Genomic DNA, 20,040 nt, shown 5'->3' on the forward strand with positions numbered 1-20,040 from the left:
TCATCCTGTCATCCTGCTGCAGGCTGTATTTGGCTTTATGTGGGCGTGTGCGGCTGCACTCGGTCTCAACGAGGGTTCGACGGAGGTCACTCCGAGTGCGAGTCAGTGGTCACAGGCAACAGTTCCCAACAAAGCAGCAGAATGGTATTTTCTCCTGCACATGCACACGCACACACGGCTGCATGCCTGCACACATTCCTTATGCGCAACCATTCTGCTGCGAGTATGCAAAATACATGGGCGTGTCCCTTCCACACTGGAGTACAGGGTCTGAATGGAGAGGAGAATGGAAACAAGTAGAGCGCGGGTGGAAGAGAGAAGATTTAAATCAGAGATGCGTGTGTGTGTGTGTGTGTGTGCGCGTGTGTGTGTGTGTAGCTAAGCCAAAGTGTGTTTGACAAATATATGTTTAAAATATATATATACAAAAGGCTTTTTTTGCAACTGTGGGTGGAGACATAATCCAAGAGGAGCGAGTAATGTCCTCATGTGACCTCAGGGGAGCATCTGTGAGTCTCAAACTCATATTTGTGCTTCTTAAATGTTGTTTGTAACAGATTTTTAACCATTTATGAGTACAAAATCCCACTATAGGTCAAGAGAAATAACTCACGGTCAGGAAAGATAAGTTTGGGCAAAGAAGAGAGGGCAATTTCAACACTTGTGTCCTAATTTATCACCAACACAGAAAAATTATGACTTTTAGATCATTTATAATGTAAAATTATTCTATTGTTAGTCTGCTATGATTTAATTTAGTTGTATACACCATATGTGTTGCTAAATGTTGGTTTTTAATTGGTTAATGTGTGAAATATTTGAGCTACGGTCAACTTCTAGGGCCCCCCCCCCCCCACTCTATTTGTTAAAAATCAGGCCTTAACATGACATGGTATGCCTCACAATCTATGTCTTGAAACAATATCAAGCATTCTCAAAATAACTGGTGAGTAAATGACTAGAAAGTGCTGCAAAGTGACAAATATGTCCAATTCTGCCCATAAACCTATTAAAACAAAAATAATCACACTGTGTGTAACGGTTTTTTTTAGTAATCATGCTATCCTGTGGTTGAAAATGAATGCAGGGCTTTATCTGATGTATGTTTTTAATATGTAGCGAAGAACAAGTGTTTCAGATTATTATGACTGCAGTCAAATCTTAAAAAAACATTAAAAAAATGGTTTTCGCCGATGGTGTATCATCTTAACTGGTGACGAGTTTACCTGGTGAGACGACACGGCAAAAACATCTACGATCATACGGCTGCGTGGGATTTCGTGCAAAACATGAGGACGGCAAATACTAAAGGTTTCACAAATAATCTTGCGTAACTACAGCATACCCATCCTGTTTTTTTTAAGCATATAAAAGTTAAAATAATAAAGTCCATCTAAACAGGAAAAGATGAAGAAATGGAAATAAAATTTAAAAAAAAAAAAAGTGTATCATGACACGGAAATGAGTAAACCCTGAAACCAAATTTGGAAAAATTTGAAACAGAAAATGGGAATTTCTAGACTTCACTTTGCTTGCATCTTATCTAACTGCACCAGTAAGATCACATGACCACTGTGCGTACATGCAATGAGTAGTTTACGGACTCTAAGTCGCTCTGGAGCATAGGTCGATTTCTAACGAATTTACGATTTTCGTGAAAAAACAACAACAAATTAGTGTCATGTCTGATTATTAAAGTGGAAGCACCAAAACAGTTGCATTTACTCCTCCAATGCAATAAACTCACTGACCGCAAACATTATTCCCACTGGCACTCCTTATCGCACACACAGGCCTATTGTTTAAAGTGATCACACCGTTTATTTAGATGCATAGGAGTGCATAAATAGACAACAGCCAGTTCACATTTTGCTCACAGGAGGACACTGCTGGCTTTAGAATTATGCGTATAAGTCACATTGTTCAATAAGTCGCATCCTCAATTTAAATGGGGAAAAAAAATGTGACACTTTAATCTGGAAATTACGGTAATTTTTACATTATTTTTGATTAATTGATTCACTTAAAGTCAGATTAAAACTTGTTAATTTTCAAATTATTAAACATTAATATTATGCCTTAAGGGCGATAATGATGAACACACACACAGGTGTGCTAAACATTGTAATATCTGTCAGCTGCAGACACACGTTGACTAATAACTCTGTTGTCTGAGTAGCTGTTCCCACTCTCACACATTCAGTTTACACAACTATTGCGCACACACACACACACGCGCACACTAAAGTGGAAGCCCCGGATGTAAGTCAGGATCTCACTGCTGCACCGCCCTCCTGAAGTCCGGCTCCGGGCGGAACAGGCAACAGAGGTGCGTTCGATCAAAGCACCGACTCGCCGTTACGTTCACACCTTTACAGTCGTTTCCAATCAATATATATATTTTTATTATCTTAAAAAGTGGGGGAAACTCACCACATTTGTGAGGAAATCTCCGTCGCTGAGTTCCTCCAGGTCCAACAGGTTGCTGCCTGCGGACGGGTAGTGTTTCTCCGCTGTTAAACTGTCTAAGATTGACTCCATCATTGTCTGCGTGTGACGCTTAAAATAATCTGAATAAACTTCTTTAAATGAAGCTAATGTGTCTTTTCCCAGGCGGTGGCAGAAGTCCAAATGTCAGTTGCACCGCCTGGACGTCAAAGCAGTGATGTTTGCTAATGCTTTAGCTGAGTAAAGATGCTAAAACCGCTCATCGTCACACACAGCTGTGGAGGATTCTGAGCCTCTCGAGCGCTGTCTCACCATGTGCTCATTATTATTCAACAAGGACACGCCCACCGCGTTCCAAACCCCACCCACTTCTCAAACCATCCTCATGCGCCTATGAAATTATCTCCTGGACAAAAAAATATTAATCAAGCAAATTCTTATAAGAATAATTAATAAATAGTTTGAAGTTAATGGATAATATTAAAATTTCGTTACGTTTTTTTTTTTTATTTCTTTCATTTTTTTATATTTCTCGAGTCTCTGTAACAAAGTAATTTCCCCCTGGGATAAATAAAGTATTTCTGATTCTGATATATCTTTTTTTTTTTTTTTTTAATTATTGCTTCTGTCAATAACAATAAATAGCAACACAACTAATAAATACAGTATATAAAGTGTATTTTTAGTATTAGATTTAATGTTACTAGTAATGTTACTCGCAAAAACTCAAAGCTTTACTAATATTTGCAATGACACAAAATTGTATTCTGGTCTTCTCTCTTTCATTTTTCTCTGTAGCACCTAATGAAACGCGCGTTATAAATAAATGTTAGTATTATCATTATTTTTATTGTATTTGTACATTTGCATTATAATTGTTTTTATTTGGATCTTGTTTTATTTTTTTGTTCTGTAATGTGTGCACTTGTATTTAATCCTTATTTAATTATTTATTTATTTATTTATTTTGCTTAATTATGTAAAAAAAATAATTATTTCTTTGTTTAATGTTTATTCTTTTCTTTTGTATTATTTCTCAAGCCTCTGTCACATAAGTAATTTCCCCCCTGGAATAAAAAATATTATTATTATTATTATTATTCATAGTGATACATTTTTCTACTTGCTCACTAGTGCGCTAAAAACCTTGTCTAGTAAAACAAAATTGTGTCCACTACCAATACTAGAAGACTTTTTTTAATAGACTAGTAGTGCAAGTGAAGTAGGAGGGATTAAATCCAAATCAAGCACTCTGATTGGTTGTAACATACAGTATATCAAAGTTTGAATTTTCACTAGTAAAGTCAACTCACGCACCATTAAACCAATATTGAACAATAACATGTGCTCCACATTTGAGTATTAGTAGAACTTAACTATGGTGTATGTGGCCAATATCAGATTTATGCTTTTAGTTGCTTTCCATACAGTCTTAAAGCAAATTCTGTGAGTGCATTAGAATAGTATTTGTGACAGCATATTTGTTGCAATAACCTGTAAGCAATTGTTATTTTATCTTCACATCCTAACGGGTCTAGACTGAGAAACAGACAGATGTACAGTATTATGTGTATTAAGGTCAGTGGAGAGGGTGTGGCAGAGGTTGGAGGACCACCTTTTGTCACAGTGAAGAATAGTGATTTTTATCCTTTTTATTGCATGTGTTGTGCTCCATTTGAAACGATAGTACGTTACGTAATAATCTCTTGCTTTTCAGACTCTCCATCTCCTTACATTTTCCTTCTCTCTGCTCCAACCTTTTGTTTTTGTGTCCCTCGTTTGCCTGATATCTGTTTACAGAGACAGGTATTCCTTCCCCAGGAGCAAACTGGGCCAGTTTTTCTAGTTGAGTGTTATGTTATCGTGGTGACTTTTTCACAGATGACAGAAGAAAGTCAAAAGTTCAAGTACTGGAAGTTTATTCAAACGTACGGGTAGCAACGAAATGAGTATGAATATGTATTTTTTTTTCTAGGAAATGTACCGATCTCCTGACATGGTCCGACTGTCAGCTGCCAGTCTTCCTCAGAGGCATCTGCTCATCACTTTGAGGTGTCCTTCCATGAAGTAATTCCAGCAAGTTAATTTTGTCCTTTTTTTGAATATAGTGTTTAGTTTTCATTTTTTTAGACAACTCTTTTTCAGGAAATGTACTTTGATCTCCTGGCATGTTTCGACTGTCAATTGCCAGTCTTACTCAGAGGCGTCTGTCGATTGCTTCGATGTGTCTAATGCTTACACAGTTTTGTCCATGACTTCCGCATAATAATTCCAGCAAGTGAATTTTATCTTCTTTTTAAATAATATGTTATAACTTTTTTTCAGGAAGTTGACTTTGATCTCCTGCTCATCACTTTGATGTGTGCTTGACTTGATTTTATGAGGCTTTTAAAAGTCACAAACCCTTAAAATAAAATTAAATTAAAAAAAAAACATTGCTTTTATTAATTATGTCAATATTTTTACCCAAATTAAAAAAATGTCAAAATTTTACATTGCGAAGACTAACAGCAGCAATGGCATCAGCGAGTAAGATAGCATGGTTAGCTAACACTAACACTAGCTACTTTGCAGGACACTGTAAAGTAAACCAGGGGTGTGAAAGTCATTCAGGGACCAAATATGGACCGGTTTAATTTCAACACAGATTTTAGATGAGAAAAATGTGAAATTTCAACATTAATGTGCCCTAGTTTGCACTTCCACGTATAAATGATGTATAAAATATGGGACGTGTGGATATTATCCAAGCAATACATGACATACTGAACATCAGTCCCTGCAGGATCTTGTTTTTAAATGTTCCTAAATTTTGTGACTTATTTACATGGAATTGTGTAAAACGATTGCAGGATTTCAACCATTTGTGATTGAAAATGTGAAGTTTCACCGAATTTGTGTATTTGGAGGGGCTGAGATATCTACAACTGAATTAGTTGGTAATGACTTGTGTTTTTCTAAAGTTTGAATTTCTGCTACAATGAGACGGCAAAGCAAAAAAACACATAAAATAACACACGGCATATGAAAAACAAACTAAACCACACATTTGTACCTAAGCTGGTACTAAATTATCTGACATTAAATTCATCACAGTACTGGTTTTCTGCCATTTCTGATGAGAATAATGTGTAGAATGAAAGAGCGGTAATTAACTTAAATGAGCTAATTACTGCTTATGTCCTGTAATGTGCCATGGCATCGGTGTGACTTCATTATTAAACTCACATTATCTCAGTTACCGTCTGGCTTTCAGTCATGATTGAAGTCCTTAATTCAGATGAGTAATTCAGTCTCATGCAGATTACCCATCACTGCAGGCCTGGGGTTTGGGTTTAATTATTATACATTAGCATGTAGAAGACAATTATTTTTGTCCTTTTTTTTTTAATACACATGGCTTCATCACTGACCGTCAACCTGTTGATGCACATCATTCTCCGTCTGTGATTGGCTGCTGTGCTCGTGACGCAAGTGTGACTATCTATTCCAGTCTGCAGGGTTGACATGGGGATGTGACCTTTTGTTGCTGTGGTGACTGCTGTGATGTCATCGGCCTCTTTTTGTTTTCACGATGGGATGCAACAGTGTACAAATACTCGGTCGCTGTACTTAATTTTTTGTCGTTGTTTGTACAAGTGCAACGCAACACAAGCTAGTACAATGGTCACAGCATGTGAGTTAGCTAAACTACACAAAACATGTATTAATTATTGCACATGTGGTATACAGTACATGAAATGTGTTTTTTTTTTTTAAACTTATATTACAAATAAAACTTTGTGTTTTTTGCACTTGAGGGAATTGATTATTGTCCATTAATCAGCAGCAGAGCATTAAAAAACCTGATTAACCCTCAGTTTATCCTCAAATATTACCAGGGTTGGGCTCAATTTTAATTGTAATCGTGTAATTGATAATTAATTACAATTATGGTGTAGTTAAATTGTAATTGGGTTCAGATAATTGACTTTGTAATTGTAATTGCCATAAAAAATCTATGAAAATGGTCAATTATGATTAAATGCAAAACTGCGGAACCATGTTCCATGTAAAGCTTTACCACATTTTATTGTATAAAATAATAATTGAGGGGTATGCTGACACAAAAAGGCTCAGACGCCCACAGCAAAAATATTAAAACCTATATTTTCATTGATTAAGAAGCATAATAAGGTAACCAATAAATAGGAGGGAAAAAAAATGAAATATGAAGCAAAAAAAAAAAAAAAGAAAAAAAAGTCAACTGCTATTTTTTAAATGATAAACATTAAATGGGGTGAAATTGACCCCATGAATAATAGGAGGGTTAAGTGGCTTAAATTCATTCAAACTCAAATCAAACCGCTATAGTCTTTGATCCAGCCCACAGAATGATGTAATACATCAGTAAAAATGACAAACAAAGCATGAATCAACAACTAAAACAGTGTTTTTTGTCTTCTCGTTTGAAACCTTTGCACCTTAGCTGATCGGAAATATGATTTTTAAATGGAAACCAATTCATTGTAAATAGTTGTCAGCAGAATGCTGATTGGATTTTTCTGATTTAGCTCACTTGATAATAAATCAAGACAAACTGGCGTCCTGTGTTAAAATGAAACCTGCTTTTCACACCAGATGAGTTGAGGATTGTGTCTCATCGCCCAGGTTAGAAACTGAATGAGTTGATGAGAATCTCAAACATTAGCCAAAGACAAAATTATGATCTTTAAAGTGAAAAATAATCTCCCTTCTCAAATGTTCTGCATTTACAAACACATTATTGCACTACATGCCATTTAAAATCTTAATAGTACTGTGCTTTTATTTTGATGATCACCACATATTGTTTTTGTTTTGCTTTTTTTTTAAAAAAAAAAAACCTCAAATTCAGTTATTTCACTTTAATACATTTGTTGTCAAATATTATGTATTTTGGCACAATTTTTTTTCATTTGAAACACATTGCAATCTCAACTTAAAATCAACTGTTTACATTTAAATCAGGAAAAGATGCAACGTTTGAACCTGAATTATAGCAAAATATTAGTAAGGGGCCATATTTTTAAAAAATGCTTGCAAGTAATTTGCCTTTAATTCAGCTTTTGTTGCAAAAATGGAAAAACTGTCAACAACAACAACAACAAAGAGCATTTAAAAAGATAAAGAATTATGGAAACATTACTTTTTTTTATTATGATTAGCAATATTAAGGCAGGGAGGTATAAAGCACAGTTGTGCTGTGGATGCATATACACAACACCTTCAAAATAAAAGCACAGGCAAGTGCACACGACACACTGATCCACATGTTGAAAACCACTTCTGAGAGTCAAGCTCAAGAACGTGCAAACATGGACTACATTTTTTAAACTGTGCTGCCCCCTGCTGGATAACAAAAAACACTGACTTATTATATTGGGTGCATTGGAAATAGTGTTAAAATGTGAAAATAAAACACAGAATATTTGTCCTTGGTCACCACTGCATGGTCTTGGATCTTGTGAGTTTCCGCGTCAGAGCGTGTCGAACAGTCAACATGTAGGAGCGGCGGTCAGGGAGAGGACGCTGATGGTCCATCACCAGCCTGTCACATGACACAGACTCACGTCAGCTGTCGGCCCAAAATTTTAAGGACCCCGACCCACAAGTTTAGAACCTCTGTTGTAATATAAATACATAACAGGGTAGGTGCGTAAGCAGCTGAGTTTTCAAAATCGTTTTTTCCCTGTTTTGTTGTTGCAGAATCTGCTGTTATTTGCTCTCTTTTCTTCACCCTGCCATCAAAGCAACAGCTTTAAGGCCTCCCCCCACACGAGTGAGTAAAATGACTGTAATTACATCCTTTGTTTGTAAAATACAAAAACTTACCTTTCAGAAACTGTTAGGTTTTTTTCAAAAATGGCAAAATACGACGATCTAAAATGCAGAGGCAAGGACATACTGTATTTGGACATTTTAATGGATTTAAAAACCTTTACATAATTTTAATTACTTTCATCATCATTTAAAAGCAATTTTTTTTAGCATTGTATATTCTTTACTAACATGTAGTTTCACTTGATTTGTCCGAATTAAATTAAAACCTATTTAAAAGAAAATGTATGAAGTAATTAAAGAATATTTGACACTATTTAAAGAATATTTGACACTATTTAAAGAATATTTGACACTATTTCGTCTTTTATTAATCTTGTCTTTGTCTTATTAGGTGTGTAAACTGTTCTCCTCTAATGAAACCGTTACAACAAACCTGATGAGCTGAAATACAGCAGCTTCCACAGACAGGACCGCCTCAGCCACAGACAACTCCCTGAACGCACACCTACACACACCACACACACAATACAATACAATTTAAGAAAATGTAATTATATTTACATTTAAGTAAATATGTAAGAAGGCAAGGCAAATTTATTTGTATAGCGCATTTCATACTCAAGGCAACTCAATGTGCTTTACATGATAAAACATTCAATTGTTTAAAATCAATAAGAACATTTAAAATCATCAGTAAAAATCAATTAAAATCATCAGTAAAATCATCATCACATCAACAACATGACTAAAAATCTCTCTCTCAATCATATGCAGTAGAGAAAAAAAAGTGCGTAGAGTAACAGTACTTGTAGATTTAAAAAATCATATTTTACCATGTATTTTGCCTTAGATTTGTGTATTTATTATTCAATCAAAAAAAACTGCTTCACATTTTAAAAACAATTGCATTTTAAGACTTTTTTCTTTGATTAAAAATATTGTTGTTTAAAAAATATATATATTTATTATTATTATTATTATTATTAAGGCAACAAAGTTTGGGGTTGAATAATAAAAAACAAATGCCCAACAAATACAGAAAAGGTGACTCAAATAATAATTATAAAAAAATACTCAAAAAAAAAAAAAAAAAAAAAAATACGTTTTCAATCACAGGAAACTAAAATATTTGTTTGAATTGAAACCTTTTTTTTTTCATTGATTGAAAAGGTTATTGTAAAATGATCAGTTGATTAACGTTTCTATGTTCTTGCTGCAATGTAGCACGAGAGGTATGCGTACCCCCTGTTGTGAATCACGGATTCAAACGAGTGCTTTACTGCATGAGTGCAGTGCAGGAAACCAACAAACAGGTATGTTCACCTTAAATCCTTAGCCAGTCGCTGACCTTCCTCTGCTGTCACCTCCCTGCCCAGCTCCAAATCTGCTTTATTGGCAACGAGCACTGTGGGAACCACTGAGAGAGAGAGAGAGAGAGAGAGAATACACGTAAGCTCTGTGAATTAGAAAACTACACCAAAGACTACTAAAATAATAAAATTTACTCCAAAATATACAAAACAAAACAACACAAAAGGAGATCAGAAATACACAAAACGATGGTAAATTATGCAAAACAACAAAAATACACAAAAACGACTCAAACACACAAAACAACAACAAACATGCAAAATGAGAAATAATATACAAAACAACAACAAATTACACATAACTCAAAAACACAAAACAACAACACACACATGCAAAATGAGAACGAATATACAAAACGACAACAAAAAAAATACACAAAATGACAAGAAACAACAATAATCACATGCAAAACTATAACAAAAATACATAAAATGAGATCAGAAATACACAAAACTATGGTAAATTATGCAAAACAACAAAAATGACTCAGAAACACACAAAACAACAAACACATGCAAAATGAGAAATAATATACAAAACAACAAAAAATACACAAAATGACTCAAAAAACAAGAAAGAACAATCACATGCAAAACCATAACAAAAATACATAAATCAAGGATAGAAATACACAAAACGACAACAAAAACACACAAATCCTTTGTTTTATTTCCTGTATTAATGCTCAGATTGGTAATTAATTGCCCTTGGATCAGAAAATCCCATTTTTCTGCTTCTCACAGCAATAAACGTGTGAGTTCCTGCAGTGACTTCACAGGAATAGTATTAATAATGTGTTATCTTCCACATTCAGCCACTGAGGACGTTTAAATTAAAGATCAACCCTTTTCCTGTAACTTTTTAATCACTCCACAGGGCAGATCGGAGGCTGTCCCAGGCCGAATTAGGATCACGCACACCTTGAGTTTGACACCAGTGAGTGCTGATGTTTTCTCACCCACCCACCCAGGCTCTGCTTGGTTTGGTCGATGAGTGCTTTGAGCTGCGTGACCTCCAGGAAGCTGCGGCGCTGCGTGATGGAGTACAGCAACAGGAAACCATCGGCCCAGCGGATGGAGGCCTCCAGAGAACCCGCACAGCTTTCCTGCAGCACCAAAAAATAAATAATAATTCTTGTTTTGTTTTAATAAAGTTCAGAATGATGTAAAAGAGGAGAATAAAATAAAAATACAATATTTCAACCTTCCAAACAACGTCCATAATCTCCACATCAACAGATTCCTGGTCCACAACTCGGGTGCACCTGTAGATCATCTCTGAACAAAAACATGAATGGAAGCCGTTTCAGCATAAATTCAAACCATAATCAGGGCCGGCCTTCCCGACAGGCAACACCGGCAGCCGCCTAGGGCGCTATCTGCTGGAGGGGCGCCGATTTGCACGCCCAATTTATTATTATTTTTAAATATCATAAACGTGAAACACACCCTTTAAAATCAATGTACATGTTTTGTCTTAATTGAATATTAATATTAAAAATCTGTAACTATACCTGCTAACCTTCTGCCCATATTTATATTCATTTTCTTGTTCTATGCTATATAATTTTATTGTGTTGTTAGCACATTGTTTTCTTTGGTTTTAAGAACAGAAAAGTAGACATTCCCATTTCACCACCTTTTCCTCCATTTTTTGGTTGCTTTAACCCATTTTATTTCTGATTAAAACAAGAATTTACATCTTTAAGATGACTATACACTGTGATGCAAATAATACAGTAATAACCTTCCTGGATATCAGTGGATATTATTCAGATAAATCACAGATTCATAGAGCCACGGTGGGCGACCGTGGCTCAGGTGGTAGAGGGTCGTCTTCTGATCGAGAGGTTGGGGGTTCAATCCCAGTACCTGACTAGGTGTCGAAGTGTCCTTGGGCAAGACACTGAACCCTAAGTTGCTCCCAGTGGTCGACTAGCACCTTGCATGGCAGTCCTGTCCCACTGGTGTGTGAACGTGAGAGTGATTGGGTGAATGAGCTGATGTGTAAAGCGCTTTGAGACTGCTTCAGTGTGGGGATAAAGCGCTATATAAATCAAGTCCATTTACCATTTACCATCATTTTGCTGACTTTATGAATGGGCCTCCAAAATCTCTCCCCTTTATTCCCCCTTATAGATGACCCTGTCTGCACATGACTGTTATTCAATCTTTATGTCTGTGTTTAATCCACCTTCAGCTACAGTGGAGGTCCCCAGTCTCTGGATCCTTAGGAGTAAAGTCTAGTAAACCAATATTGAGTAGATGAACTTGAGTACTAGTAGAGCGTAACTACGGGTTGATAAATATCAAACAGCTTTCTTTACAACATGAGGCAGTGACAGTGTGATGTGAAGCTCTCACCCTTTTTATGGTCGTACTCCCCGATGAAGCGTCTGGTGAGGAAGCGCACGCACAGAGCTGGAGACACAAAGCAGACACATCTGCACGAGCTCTGCTCATCCCTACGTGGGTCACATGTTCACGTTGCTGCTCCTAAACATCGTCCTCGTGCCATGTTTGAGCTTTGTTTGTGCTGTAGGATCGTGGAGGCCTCACCGTTGTTTGACTTCAAGAGGTTTAAGAGCTCGCCGTGTTTTCAGTCGGGCACTTTAAAGGTTACTGGCTGATCCTTTACACAAGATATGGGCAACTGGCAATCCGGGGGCCACATGTGGCCCTCAGTGCCTCCAAGAAAATGAGCAAAATGACTCCAAACACATATGAAATTACAGAAAAATACACTAGAGATAAACAACAAAATGAAAACAAGAACACTCAAAATGACAGCAAAAATACAAATAAAAAATTACAGAAAATGACCAAAGAAATACATGCAATGACAAAAAATATACAAAATGACAACAAAAAAACAAATAGATAACAAAAATACACAAAATGACAGAAAAATATACTCTATAAATGACTCTTATAACACAAATAAGGACAACAAAAACACTTTAGTCCAAAGCAGAAATACCAAAAATGACTCCAAAAACACACAAAATGACAAAAAATGTAATAAAAAATACACTAAATGACACCTGCAAATGTGGAAATCAAAACCAGGAATGGAATATGGATTTAATCTGTTAATGAACGTGATTCAATTAGGACGTAGCAAATTTTTGCCTCAAGAAATGTATCGGTGGAACGTACAGTGTTGTTTTTGTCTTGCATGTTGCAAAATATAAAATAAAATTTAAAAAAATATATGTAGTCCAAGAAATATTTTTCATAATTAATTAAACATTGTTTATGAATTTTTTTCAAATATATATAATATATCATAAATGTAGTTTTAGTCCAATATACAGCACAGAGCTGATTATATTCTGAGGAAGAGTTGATCATTTCTACAGTTAACACGGTCTTTTTTCTCATTTCTAACCTTGTTGAGGATCTCCAGTTCTGCTCTGTGTGCACTTCACCTGTTTTTCCCGTGTTCTGAGCTCCAAGGACGAGCAGCTTCAGAGGAATCATCTTCTTCTTCAGTCCTAAATGTGAACTATTGGCAGTAGAAGGTAGAAGTCACACAGACGGTGAAGTGGAACTGCTGCCGAGACTCTCTCTCTCTCTTTTTGTGTTTGTCTTTATCAGCTCTCCCTCTCTCTGTGGACGACCATGTGAGGACACATTTGTCCTGAGGAATCTGTGTTGATTAAAGCAGCTGCTGCTGAATCACAGAGTCACTTACTTTCAAATCAGACATAAAACAATCAGAACTGTCATTTCTAAGACTTTAATCATATTTCACAGGGTTTTCCCTCACTCTGTGGGGACATTAATGTATACACAAGCATCAGGGACGAGGTTTAAATTACACAAGTTCAGCTCAGAGTTGTAAAGGTGGCGTTTAGGAGGAGATTTCGGGGCCTTCAGCAAACGGACGGCTCATCCACGGCCGCGGCTCCTTCTGTGACGGCTTTCACACACTTGGCCATCGTTTGGGACGATCTACTGATGGAGTCTGAACACAGAGACAGAGGTGTGTGTGTGCGTGAACGTGGGGACTGCTTTGTGCTCGTGTGTGCTCATACCTGTCATGTAGAAGTCCTTCGCTGAGAGCTGAGGTGGAACCAGAGGAGCTGCCAGGAGGTCCTGGTTCACAGCCTTTAAGGAGCACAACACCATTAATGAAATACATTGTGTGTGTGTGTGTGCGCGCGCGCTAGGGTGACCATACGTCTAGACAGGGTTCGGATCAATTATAATTGCAATCGTCTAATTGATAATTAGTTACAATTATGACGTAATAATAAATGTAAATGTTGTTGCAATCGTAATTAAATTAGAAATTAGTTTAGATAATTTACTTGGCAATTGTAATGAAAATTATGAATCCTACCACAAGAAGGTGGTTAACTTTTATTACATTATTTATTTCAGGCTCAGTAATTGACAATAATTGTAATTGTACTTGACTTTATGAGGATAAAAATAATTGGTATTTTATTGGTATTTATTGGTCACTGTAATCGTAACTGAATTGTAATTGAAGATGAGTAATTAAAAACGTTATAGCAACTGAAAAATGGAATTGACCCCTTAACATTCCGAATTCTATTTGAATTTGTGATTTTTCCGGTCCGGCCCACTTGAGGTCAAACTGGGTCGTAAGTGGGCCTTTAACTACAATGAGTTTGACACCCCATAAAGAGAGAAATACAGAAATATGTGTGTGTGTGTGTCTGTACCTGAGCGAGCTCGTTGGCCTGTTTGAAGAAGTTGGCCTCCTCCACGTCGTCATAGCGCACCAGGTTGGGGGACACCTCTGTGAGCCTGGACCGGACCTCCTCCAGAGAGTCGTAGGGCAGCGTCACGCCGGCGAGCTGCAGGGTGGAACACACACACACACACATACGTCATTCTCTGACACGCTATTCATTGTGGTGTGCGTGCGCTGAGCGATCAAACCTCTGATATCGCTCTGATGATCTTCCAGTCTTCTCGTGCCATTCCGGGAGCGGTGGCGGCGATCTTGGTGTGCTGGCTCCTCCCTTCAGTGTTGACGTAGGTGGCGTTTTTCTCCGTGTACGCAGCTCCGGGGAGGATGATGTCAGCCATTGGTGCTCCTACATCGCCATGGTGACCTGGAAAAGAAAAAAATCCGTGTTTTTTTGTGAAACCGATGCTTGGAGAGTGACCTGCGTCTGATTGGTGTCTGAGTGTTGGTACCCTGGTAGATGATGAGGCTTTCCTTGGGCAGGTCGGCCCTCGTGATGCAGCCGGCGTCGGCGCCCATCAGGAATAACACTTTGGGGGGGTTCTTCCTGATGGCGTCCACACCTGCCTTGTAACCCAGATCCAACGCCGCCACCTGGCTCGCCACTCTGAGCAACAAAAACACAAAAAAATGTGACTGATCTGTGGAACTACTGTGACAAAATGACAGAAAGCAGCTCTGATCTGAACCTGTGCAGCACGTTGAGAACTTTCCAGCCCTCCTCCACGCCACTGCTGGTCCGGGCGTTCTGGGCAATGGTGGAGACGGCTCTCAGGATGGCAGCGCCATCCTCTCGCTGCAGAGCGCTGCTGCCCACCACTACCACGGGACGCTTGGCTGTGGAGAGGACCTGTGGACAGGATGGGGGCACGAGGGGCGTCAGGGGTAGCTAGGTCTCCAAAGTACGATAAACATCATGAATCAAAAAACATACAAAATTACAGAAAAATACACTAAACAACAAAGATACACAAAATTAAAACAAGAACACTCAAAATGACCAAAAAAATACAAAATGACAGAAAACAACCCAAAACAAATACATGCAATAATTAAAGATATATACAAAATGACAAAAAAATACAACTAAAAAACAATAAACAAAATGTGAAAAAAATACACAAATACACCAAAAACACAGATATGGACAACAAATGTGTGTATGCATGTGTCCGTCAACTACCTGACAGAAGGGGTGTGTGCCGTTGGCCAGGTCGTTCAGCGCCGCCGTCTCCTCTCCCAGGTGGTCGTACGAGTAGCTCAGGTCCACTTGGTGGCCCAACACGGCCACGCGCAGCTCATTGTGAAGCCAGCTGATGGGACGAACAAAGAAATGGAGGATCAGGCACACGGTCACAGCGTGAGGTTACATCAGCATTTGGACTTATTCACGCACCTCTTGCGGATTCTGGCGTTGAACAGCGGAGCTTCGTATCTGGGGTTGGTTCCCACCAACAGCAGCAGGTCACAGTCCTCGATGCCGGCGATGCGTGAGTTGAGTAGGTAGTTGGAGCGCAGGTCGGTGCTGCAACCAGAGAACAGCAGATGAAGCGCCTTCACACAAACGCGCACACACACACACACACACAGAGCAGCGTGCCTCACCCAGCTCCCGACATGGGGAACAACTCTTCCGTGCACAGGTTCTCCGAGTCCAGCCTGTTGAGGACATCTTTGAGTGCAATGAGGGACTCGGCGTCGGCCATGCCTCCGGCGATGGCGGCCACCTCGTTGCCCTGCACGCTTTGCAGCTACACACACAGATACACACATTCAAACACACTGACAAAATAGCACGTACAGCAGGGCGTAGACTTACAGCTCCAGCGACACGTGTGAGAGCATCCTCCCAGCTGGTTGGAGCCAGCTGACCTGAATCGTCCTTCACCATTGGCTGAGTCAACCTCTGTCTCTTCAGACCGTCGTACGCAAACCTGTGGACACACAAATGGGAGTCAGTGCGGCGCGTGTGGCACACAGGCTTTGATGGACAGGCTTTGCTGCGTGTGCGACACCTCGTCTTATCGGAAATCCACTCTTCGTTGACGTCTTCGTTGAGCCTCGGTAACACCCTCATCACCTCGCCTCCTCTGGTGCTCACCACAATGTTGCTGCCGACAGCGTCCAACACGTCAATCGTCTCTGTTTTCCTACAAATACAACAAAAAGAAAGACTCCTTTCTCTGTCTCTGACGTTTTCTCCAACGGTCCAGGCGTCGTGTCCGTTTTCCTACCTCGTCTCCCACGGTCGTGCTGTGAAAGCATACGGTTTGGACGTGAGCGCGCCGACGGGACACACGTCGATGACGTTCCCCGACAGCTCGGACATGAACATTTTCTCCACATAGGTGCCGATCTGGAGATCGTTTCCTCTGCCTGTCGTTCCCAGGTCCTCCACTCCAGCAATCTCACTGGCAAAGCTACGAGAAGAGATTAGAAACATTTTTACTGAAGTCATGCCTTATTACATTAAGTAAGTACTTTAGAAAAAGAAATCCCTAATGCTGTCATTTGAAGAATTAAATGTTTTTTTAAAGTATTTTTAGAATTATTTTGCATTTTTTAGCTTCTTTTTTGCAATAAAAAAATATTTTATTGCAGTTTTTTTTAGCTATTTTGAGCTTTTTTGTATTTCTTTGTCATTACATGTATTTTGTTGTCATTTTATGCATTTTTGCAGTAATTTTTGTGTATTTTTCAAGTCACTTCGTGCATTTTTTTTGTCATTGCATTGAGTCCGTTAATGCTGTTATTTGAATTAAGTATCAAACATTCTTCCTCTTCATAATTTGCCTCTTTTAAGCTACTTTTTTGTGTTTCACTCCTGACAACTTGGGTTCTGTTACTACTTTTACTGAAACATATATTTTAGGTCTCGTATTTTATTTTTGATTTGTTAGTTATATATTCATAGTTGTTATAGTTAGTTTATTCATTGAAATATGCAGCTAAAAAACATTCTATGGGTCATTTCTAATTTACTTCTGTTAAAAATTATATTCGTTTTCCAGCTTCCATTATTTGTGTAGTTGATCTTTTTATCGTTCAATTGCATTAATTATTCTTCACAATTGTTTCCTCTATTTTGCATTTAATGTTGTTGTCGTTTTCTATCAAATTACTGATATTGTATCCTTTGTATGGGTTTATCGGATGCAGGTAGTGATTACCGGACGCAGCGTGTGCACTGGATACAGCGAGTCATGATGGTTTTGATGAGGGGTCCGATGTTCTTGTCTTCCACCGCTCTCTTTGCCTCTGTGAAGCGGCTGCGGTCGGAGCCAAACTGCATGGACTGATCCTGGAGGTCAGAGAACAGCGCTTTGAGCTCCTGTTTATAAATCATCTTCTGTGGCTACACGCTGCTGAAGGTTACCTGCAGGTCACACTCGCCTCCCTGGTCGCAGATGGGACAGTCCAGTGGGTGGTTGGCCAACAGAAACTCCATCACTCCCTCTCTGAGTAAACACACAAACCCATTCCACGGTGTTAACTCAAACTGTGGGTTAACTGAGCCCTGCAGTGAAGACTGAAGGTGTGTACCTGGCTTTGCGTGTCTTCTCTGAGTTGGTGAGGATGTTCCAGCCTTTCATGACGGGCATGGCGCAGGCTGCTACAGGCTGAAGACCCACAAACACCAACCGATTAATCAACACAATAACAACAGCTTACATCCCACGCTTGTGTGTTTGGTTCACACAGAATAACTCCTCCTACCTTCGGAGCTTTCTCGATCTCCACTAAACACATGCGACAGTTTCCAGCAACCGACAGACGCTCGTGGTAACAAAATCTGGGAATCTGAATCCCTACTTTCTCACAGGCCTAAGGAGAAACAAAAGACTCAGATTTATCAAAGTGTGACTTTAAACGTTATCAACATTCATGTCAGCGTTTAGAATAATGACCAAGCAAAAACTGAGCATTAACACCTGTAACACTGTCGTCCCGGGCTCCACTTCCACCGACTTCCCGTCCACAAACACCTCCACCATGTTGGTGGCGGTACGCACTGACGTACGCACTGAATCAAACAAAACAAGTCCGACACAATTTCAACAACGCTTCCAGGACGGTAAGAAATTGTGATATGTGTTATGAATACAAACATGAGCTGAACTCACCGGGATTGGAGGAAACCAGGCTGCCCTTGGCGGCTCCAGAAAGAGCTCGCCCGACGGTCGGCAGTCGCAGCATGATTCTGTGAGAGGAATAACAAAACAGCCACAACATAAATAACTATTCATATGTAAAGACAATGACACCCACAACAATAATATCTTCTGTTGAGGGAGATTAAGGCCAGTTTGAAAAGGACAAGCAAGGATGGAATGATACGATGCTTTTGAGATGTATTGCAATTCGAAAGTAACAATTGTGACTTTACTTTGATTATCATCCTTATCAAAAAACAAAAGTTGAATTATACACTTTTTTGAAAACAATCATGAGCCATAGTTCCAAAATAAAACGCACATCACATGTCTGTCAGTCACGTTCACAGTTATTACAACTACACAATCATTAATCTGCACTGTACTACATGCAGTGTAAACCTATGACCACATGTGCCAACATGGTAAATAAAAAAAGAATAAATAAATACATTTTTTAAAAATCAATGGGGGAATACATAGTTTTTCTAATAGTCACAATTGTTTTTTTGTTTTTTTTGGAAATATATCATAAATCAATATTTTTTCCACCAGTCATGATATGGGTAGGAAAATTAGAAAAATGCCAGCATTGAATCGACAAAATATATTGAATCTAAATTATATTCATATTAAAATACATTGTGTTAATATTTTCTTATTTGTGCTTATTTTTTGCCTAATTTGGACAGATTTCACACCTAAAGTTCCTGAAAGTAGAATTAACTTTGCTGCCAGCTAACCACTCATTAATATTTCCATAACGTAAGCTCAAAATCAAAGCTTAAAACCAACAGTTATTATTATATATCATCATATTTAATACAACGCAGAGCTGTCGTGTTAGAGCTAAATTAATTAAGGATTATTATCTGCTGCTGTGTATGTTTTGGTGCAACTGCGCAACAGTCGCTTTCATCGTAGAAAACAGGGTGGGAATGTAATTAAGTCGTGAGAATTCATCTAAGTTTGTTTAAAAAAAAAAATGTAAACGTGGTGATAGCTGAAGAAAAGTGTATTAGTGACAAATTCTTATAGTTTCCAGGCTAACATTAGTGTTAGCTTTGGGTGCTACTCAAGGACACGCCGCTGTCAGAGGGTAACTGGACATTTTACAGTATAAACACGCACTTTCGACCAAAAAATGACGTGGTTTGAACTGATATTTAATGTATTTGAATGTAAACAGTGAGATTCACCTGCTTACCTTTCGCTATTTGGCCTTCTGGACCAGAACAGCGGTTATGTTGTTTAATCCCGCAACGAAAACAGTATGGCGTTAGCGGAAGTGACAGTTTTCAACTTCCGGTTAATGTTGACTTATTTTCACACGAAAAATATAATTTAATCTATTATACGTAAATAAAAGCATATACTGACAGACAGTTGTTGTCAACGTAACCTGTAACAACAAGATTAATCTGGTACATTAATTAGAAACTAAAACTTCAAAGCTTGGAAAAAGCGTAAACAACATCATCTTTATTTGTATCCTAATGGGTGATGATAATTACCCACTGTGACTGATACTAATTATAAA

General features: G+C 38.3%; 3 protein-coding genes and 1 long non-coding RNA gene across 5 annotated transcripts in view; 1 reads left to right on the top strand and 3 right to left on the bottom strand.

Moving 5' to 3' along the window:
* creb3l1 (cAMP responsive element binding protein 3-like 1) overlaps positions 1 to 2,748 on the bottom strand; it is a 29,015-nt gene extending 26,267 nt beyond the window's left edge. Inside the window, 1 exon segment of the mRNA XM_028468506.1 lies at positions 2,434 to 2,748. Coding sequence (XP_028324307.1) covers positions 2,434 to 2,544 — 111 coding nt within the window. The 5' untranslated portion in view covers positions 2,545 to 2,748.
* LOC114476699 (uncharacterized) lies at positions 2,250 to 8,202 on the top strand. Its single transcript, XR_003675630.1, has 3 exons — positions 2,250 to 2,329; positions 4,424 to 4,515; positions 8,176 to 8,202. It is a non-coding gene; the product is annotated as an uncharacterized LOC114476699 (long non-coding RNA).
* Positions 7,490 to 13,271, bottom strand: LOC114476687 (ras-related and estrogen-regulated growth inhibitor). 2 transcript variants are annotated; one of them, XM_028468534.1, is made up of 7 exons: positions 13,052 to 13,271; positions 11,985 to 12,041; positions 10,825 to 10,898; positions 10,588 to 10,726; positions 9,574 to 9,667; positions 8,684 to 8,755; positions 7,490 to 8,017 (listed from the first exon to the last, which is right to left on the bottom strand). In XM_028468534.1, the coding sequence occupies exons 1-7, from the start codon at positions 13,101 to 13,103 to the stop codon at positions 7,909 to 7,911; spliced, it is 597 nt and encodes a 198-aa protein (XP_028324335.1). In that variant the 5' UTR covers positions 13,104 to 13,271; the 3' UTR covers positions 7,490 to 7,908. The 2 variants fall into 2 exon arrangements, with proteins under 2 accessions (XP_028324335.1, XP_028324343.1); XM_028468542.1 differs by having other exon boundaries at positions 13,012 to 13,271.
* Positions 13,272 to 13,343: 72 nt separating this feature from the next.
* On the bottom strand, positions 13,344 to 19,801 carry ndufs1 (NADH:ubiquinone oxidoreductase core subunit S1). The gene is made up of 19 exons (XM_028468474.1): positions 19,708 to 19,801; positions 18,471 to 18,547; positions 18,279 to 18,370; positions 18,064 to 18,171; positions 17,890 to 17,966; positions 17,723 to 17,804; positions 17,517 to 17,647; positions 16,581 to 16,766; positions 16,362 to 16,496; positions 16,166 to 16,280; positions 15,952 to 16,097; positions 15,743 to 15,871; positions 15,530 to 15,659; positions 15,036 to 15,196; positions 14,799 to 14,953; positions 14,538 to 14,713; positions 14,318 to 14,452; positions 13,661 to 13,733; positions 13,344 to 13,590 (listed from the first exon to the last, which is right to left on the bottom strand). The coding sequence occupies exons 2-19, from the start codon at positions 18,541 to 18,543 to the stop codon at positions 13,499 to 13,501; spliced, it is 2,196 nt and encodes a 731-aa protein (XP_028324275.1). The 5' UTR covers positions 18,544 to 18,547; positions 19,708 to 19,801; the 3' UTR covers positions 13,344 to 13,498.
* Positions 19,802 to 20,040: the final 239 nt, after the last annotated feature.

This window comes from Gouania willdenowi, chromosome 2, assembly GCF_900634775.1.
Source record: "Gouania willdenowi chromosome 2, fGouWil2.1, whole genome shotgun sequence".
Taxonomy (NCBI): domain Eukaryota; kingdom Metazoa; phylum Chordata; class Actinopteri; order Blenniiformes; family Gobiesocidae; genus Gouania; species Gouania willdenowi.

Excerpts from the sequence above, each read along its gene's own strand:
- LOC114476687 (XM_028468534.1), bottom strand. The coding sequence starts at position 13,103 with ATGATTCCTCTGAAGCTGCTCGTCCTTGGAGCTCAGAACACGGGAAAA. Across the intron at positions 12,042-13,051 it reads TCAGAACACGGGAAAAACAG|CTCTGTGCGTGCGCTTCCTC; the intron begins GTGAAGTGCACA and ends TTGTGTCTCCAG. Across the intron at positions 8,756-9,573 it reads CGACTGGCTAAGGATTTAAG|GTGTGCGTTCAGGGAGTTGT; the intron begins GTGAACATACCT and ends TGGTGTGTGTAG.
- ndufs1 (XM_028468474.1), bottom strand. The coding sequence starts at position 18,543 with ATGCTGCGACTGCCGACCGTCGGGCGAGCTCTTTCTGGAGCCGCCAAG. Across the intron at positions 16,767-17,516 it reads CAGTGCACACGCTGCGTCCG|CTTTGCCAGTGAGATTGCTG; the intron begins GTAATCACTACC and ends CTCTTCTCGTAG. Across the intron at positions 14,954-15,035 it reads GTTCTCAACGTGCTGCACAG|AGTGGCGAGCCAGGTGGCGG; the intron begins GTTCAGATCAGA and ends TTTGTTGCTCAG.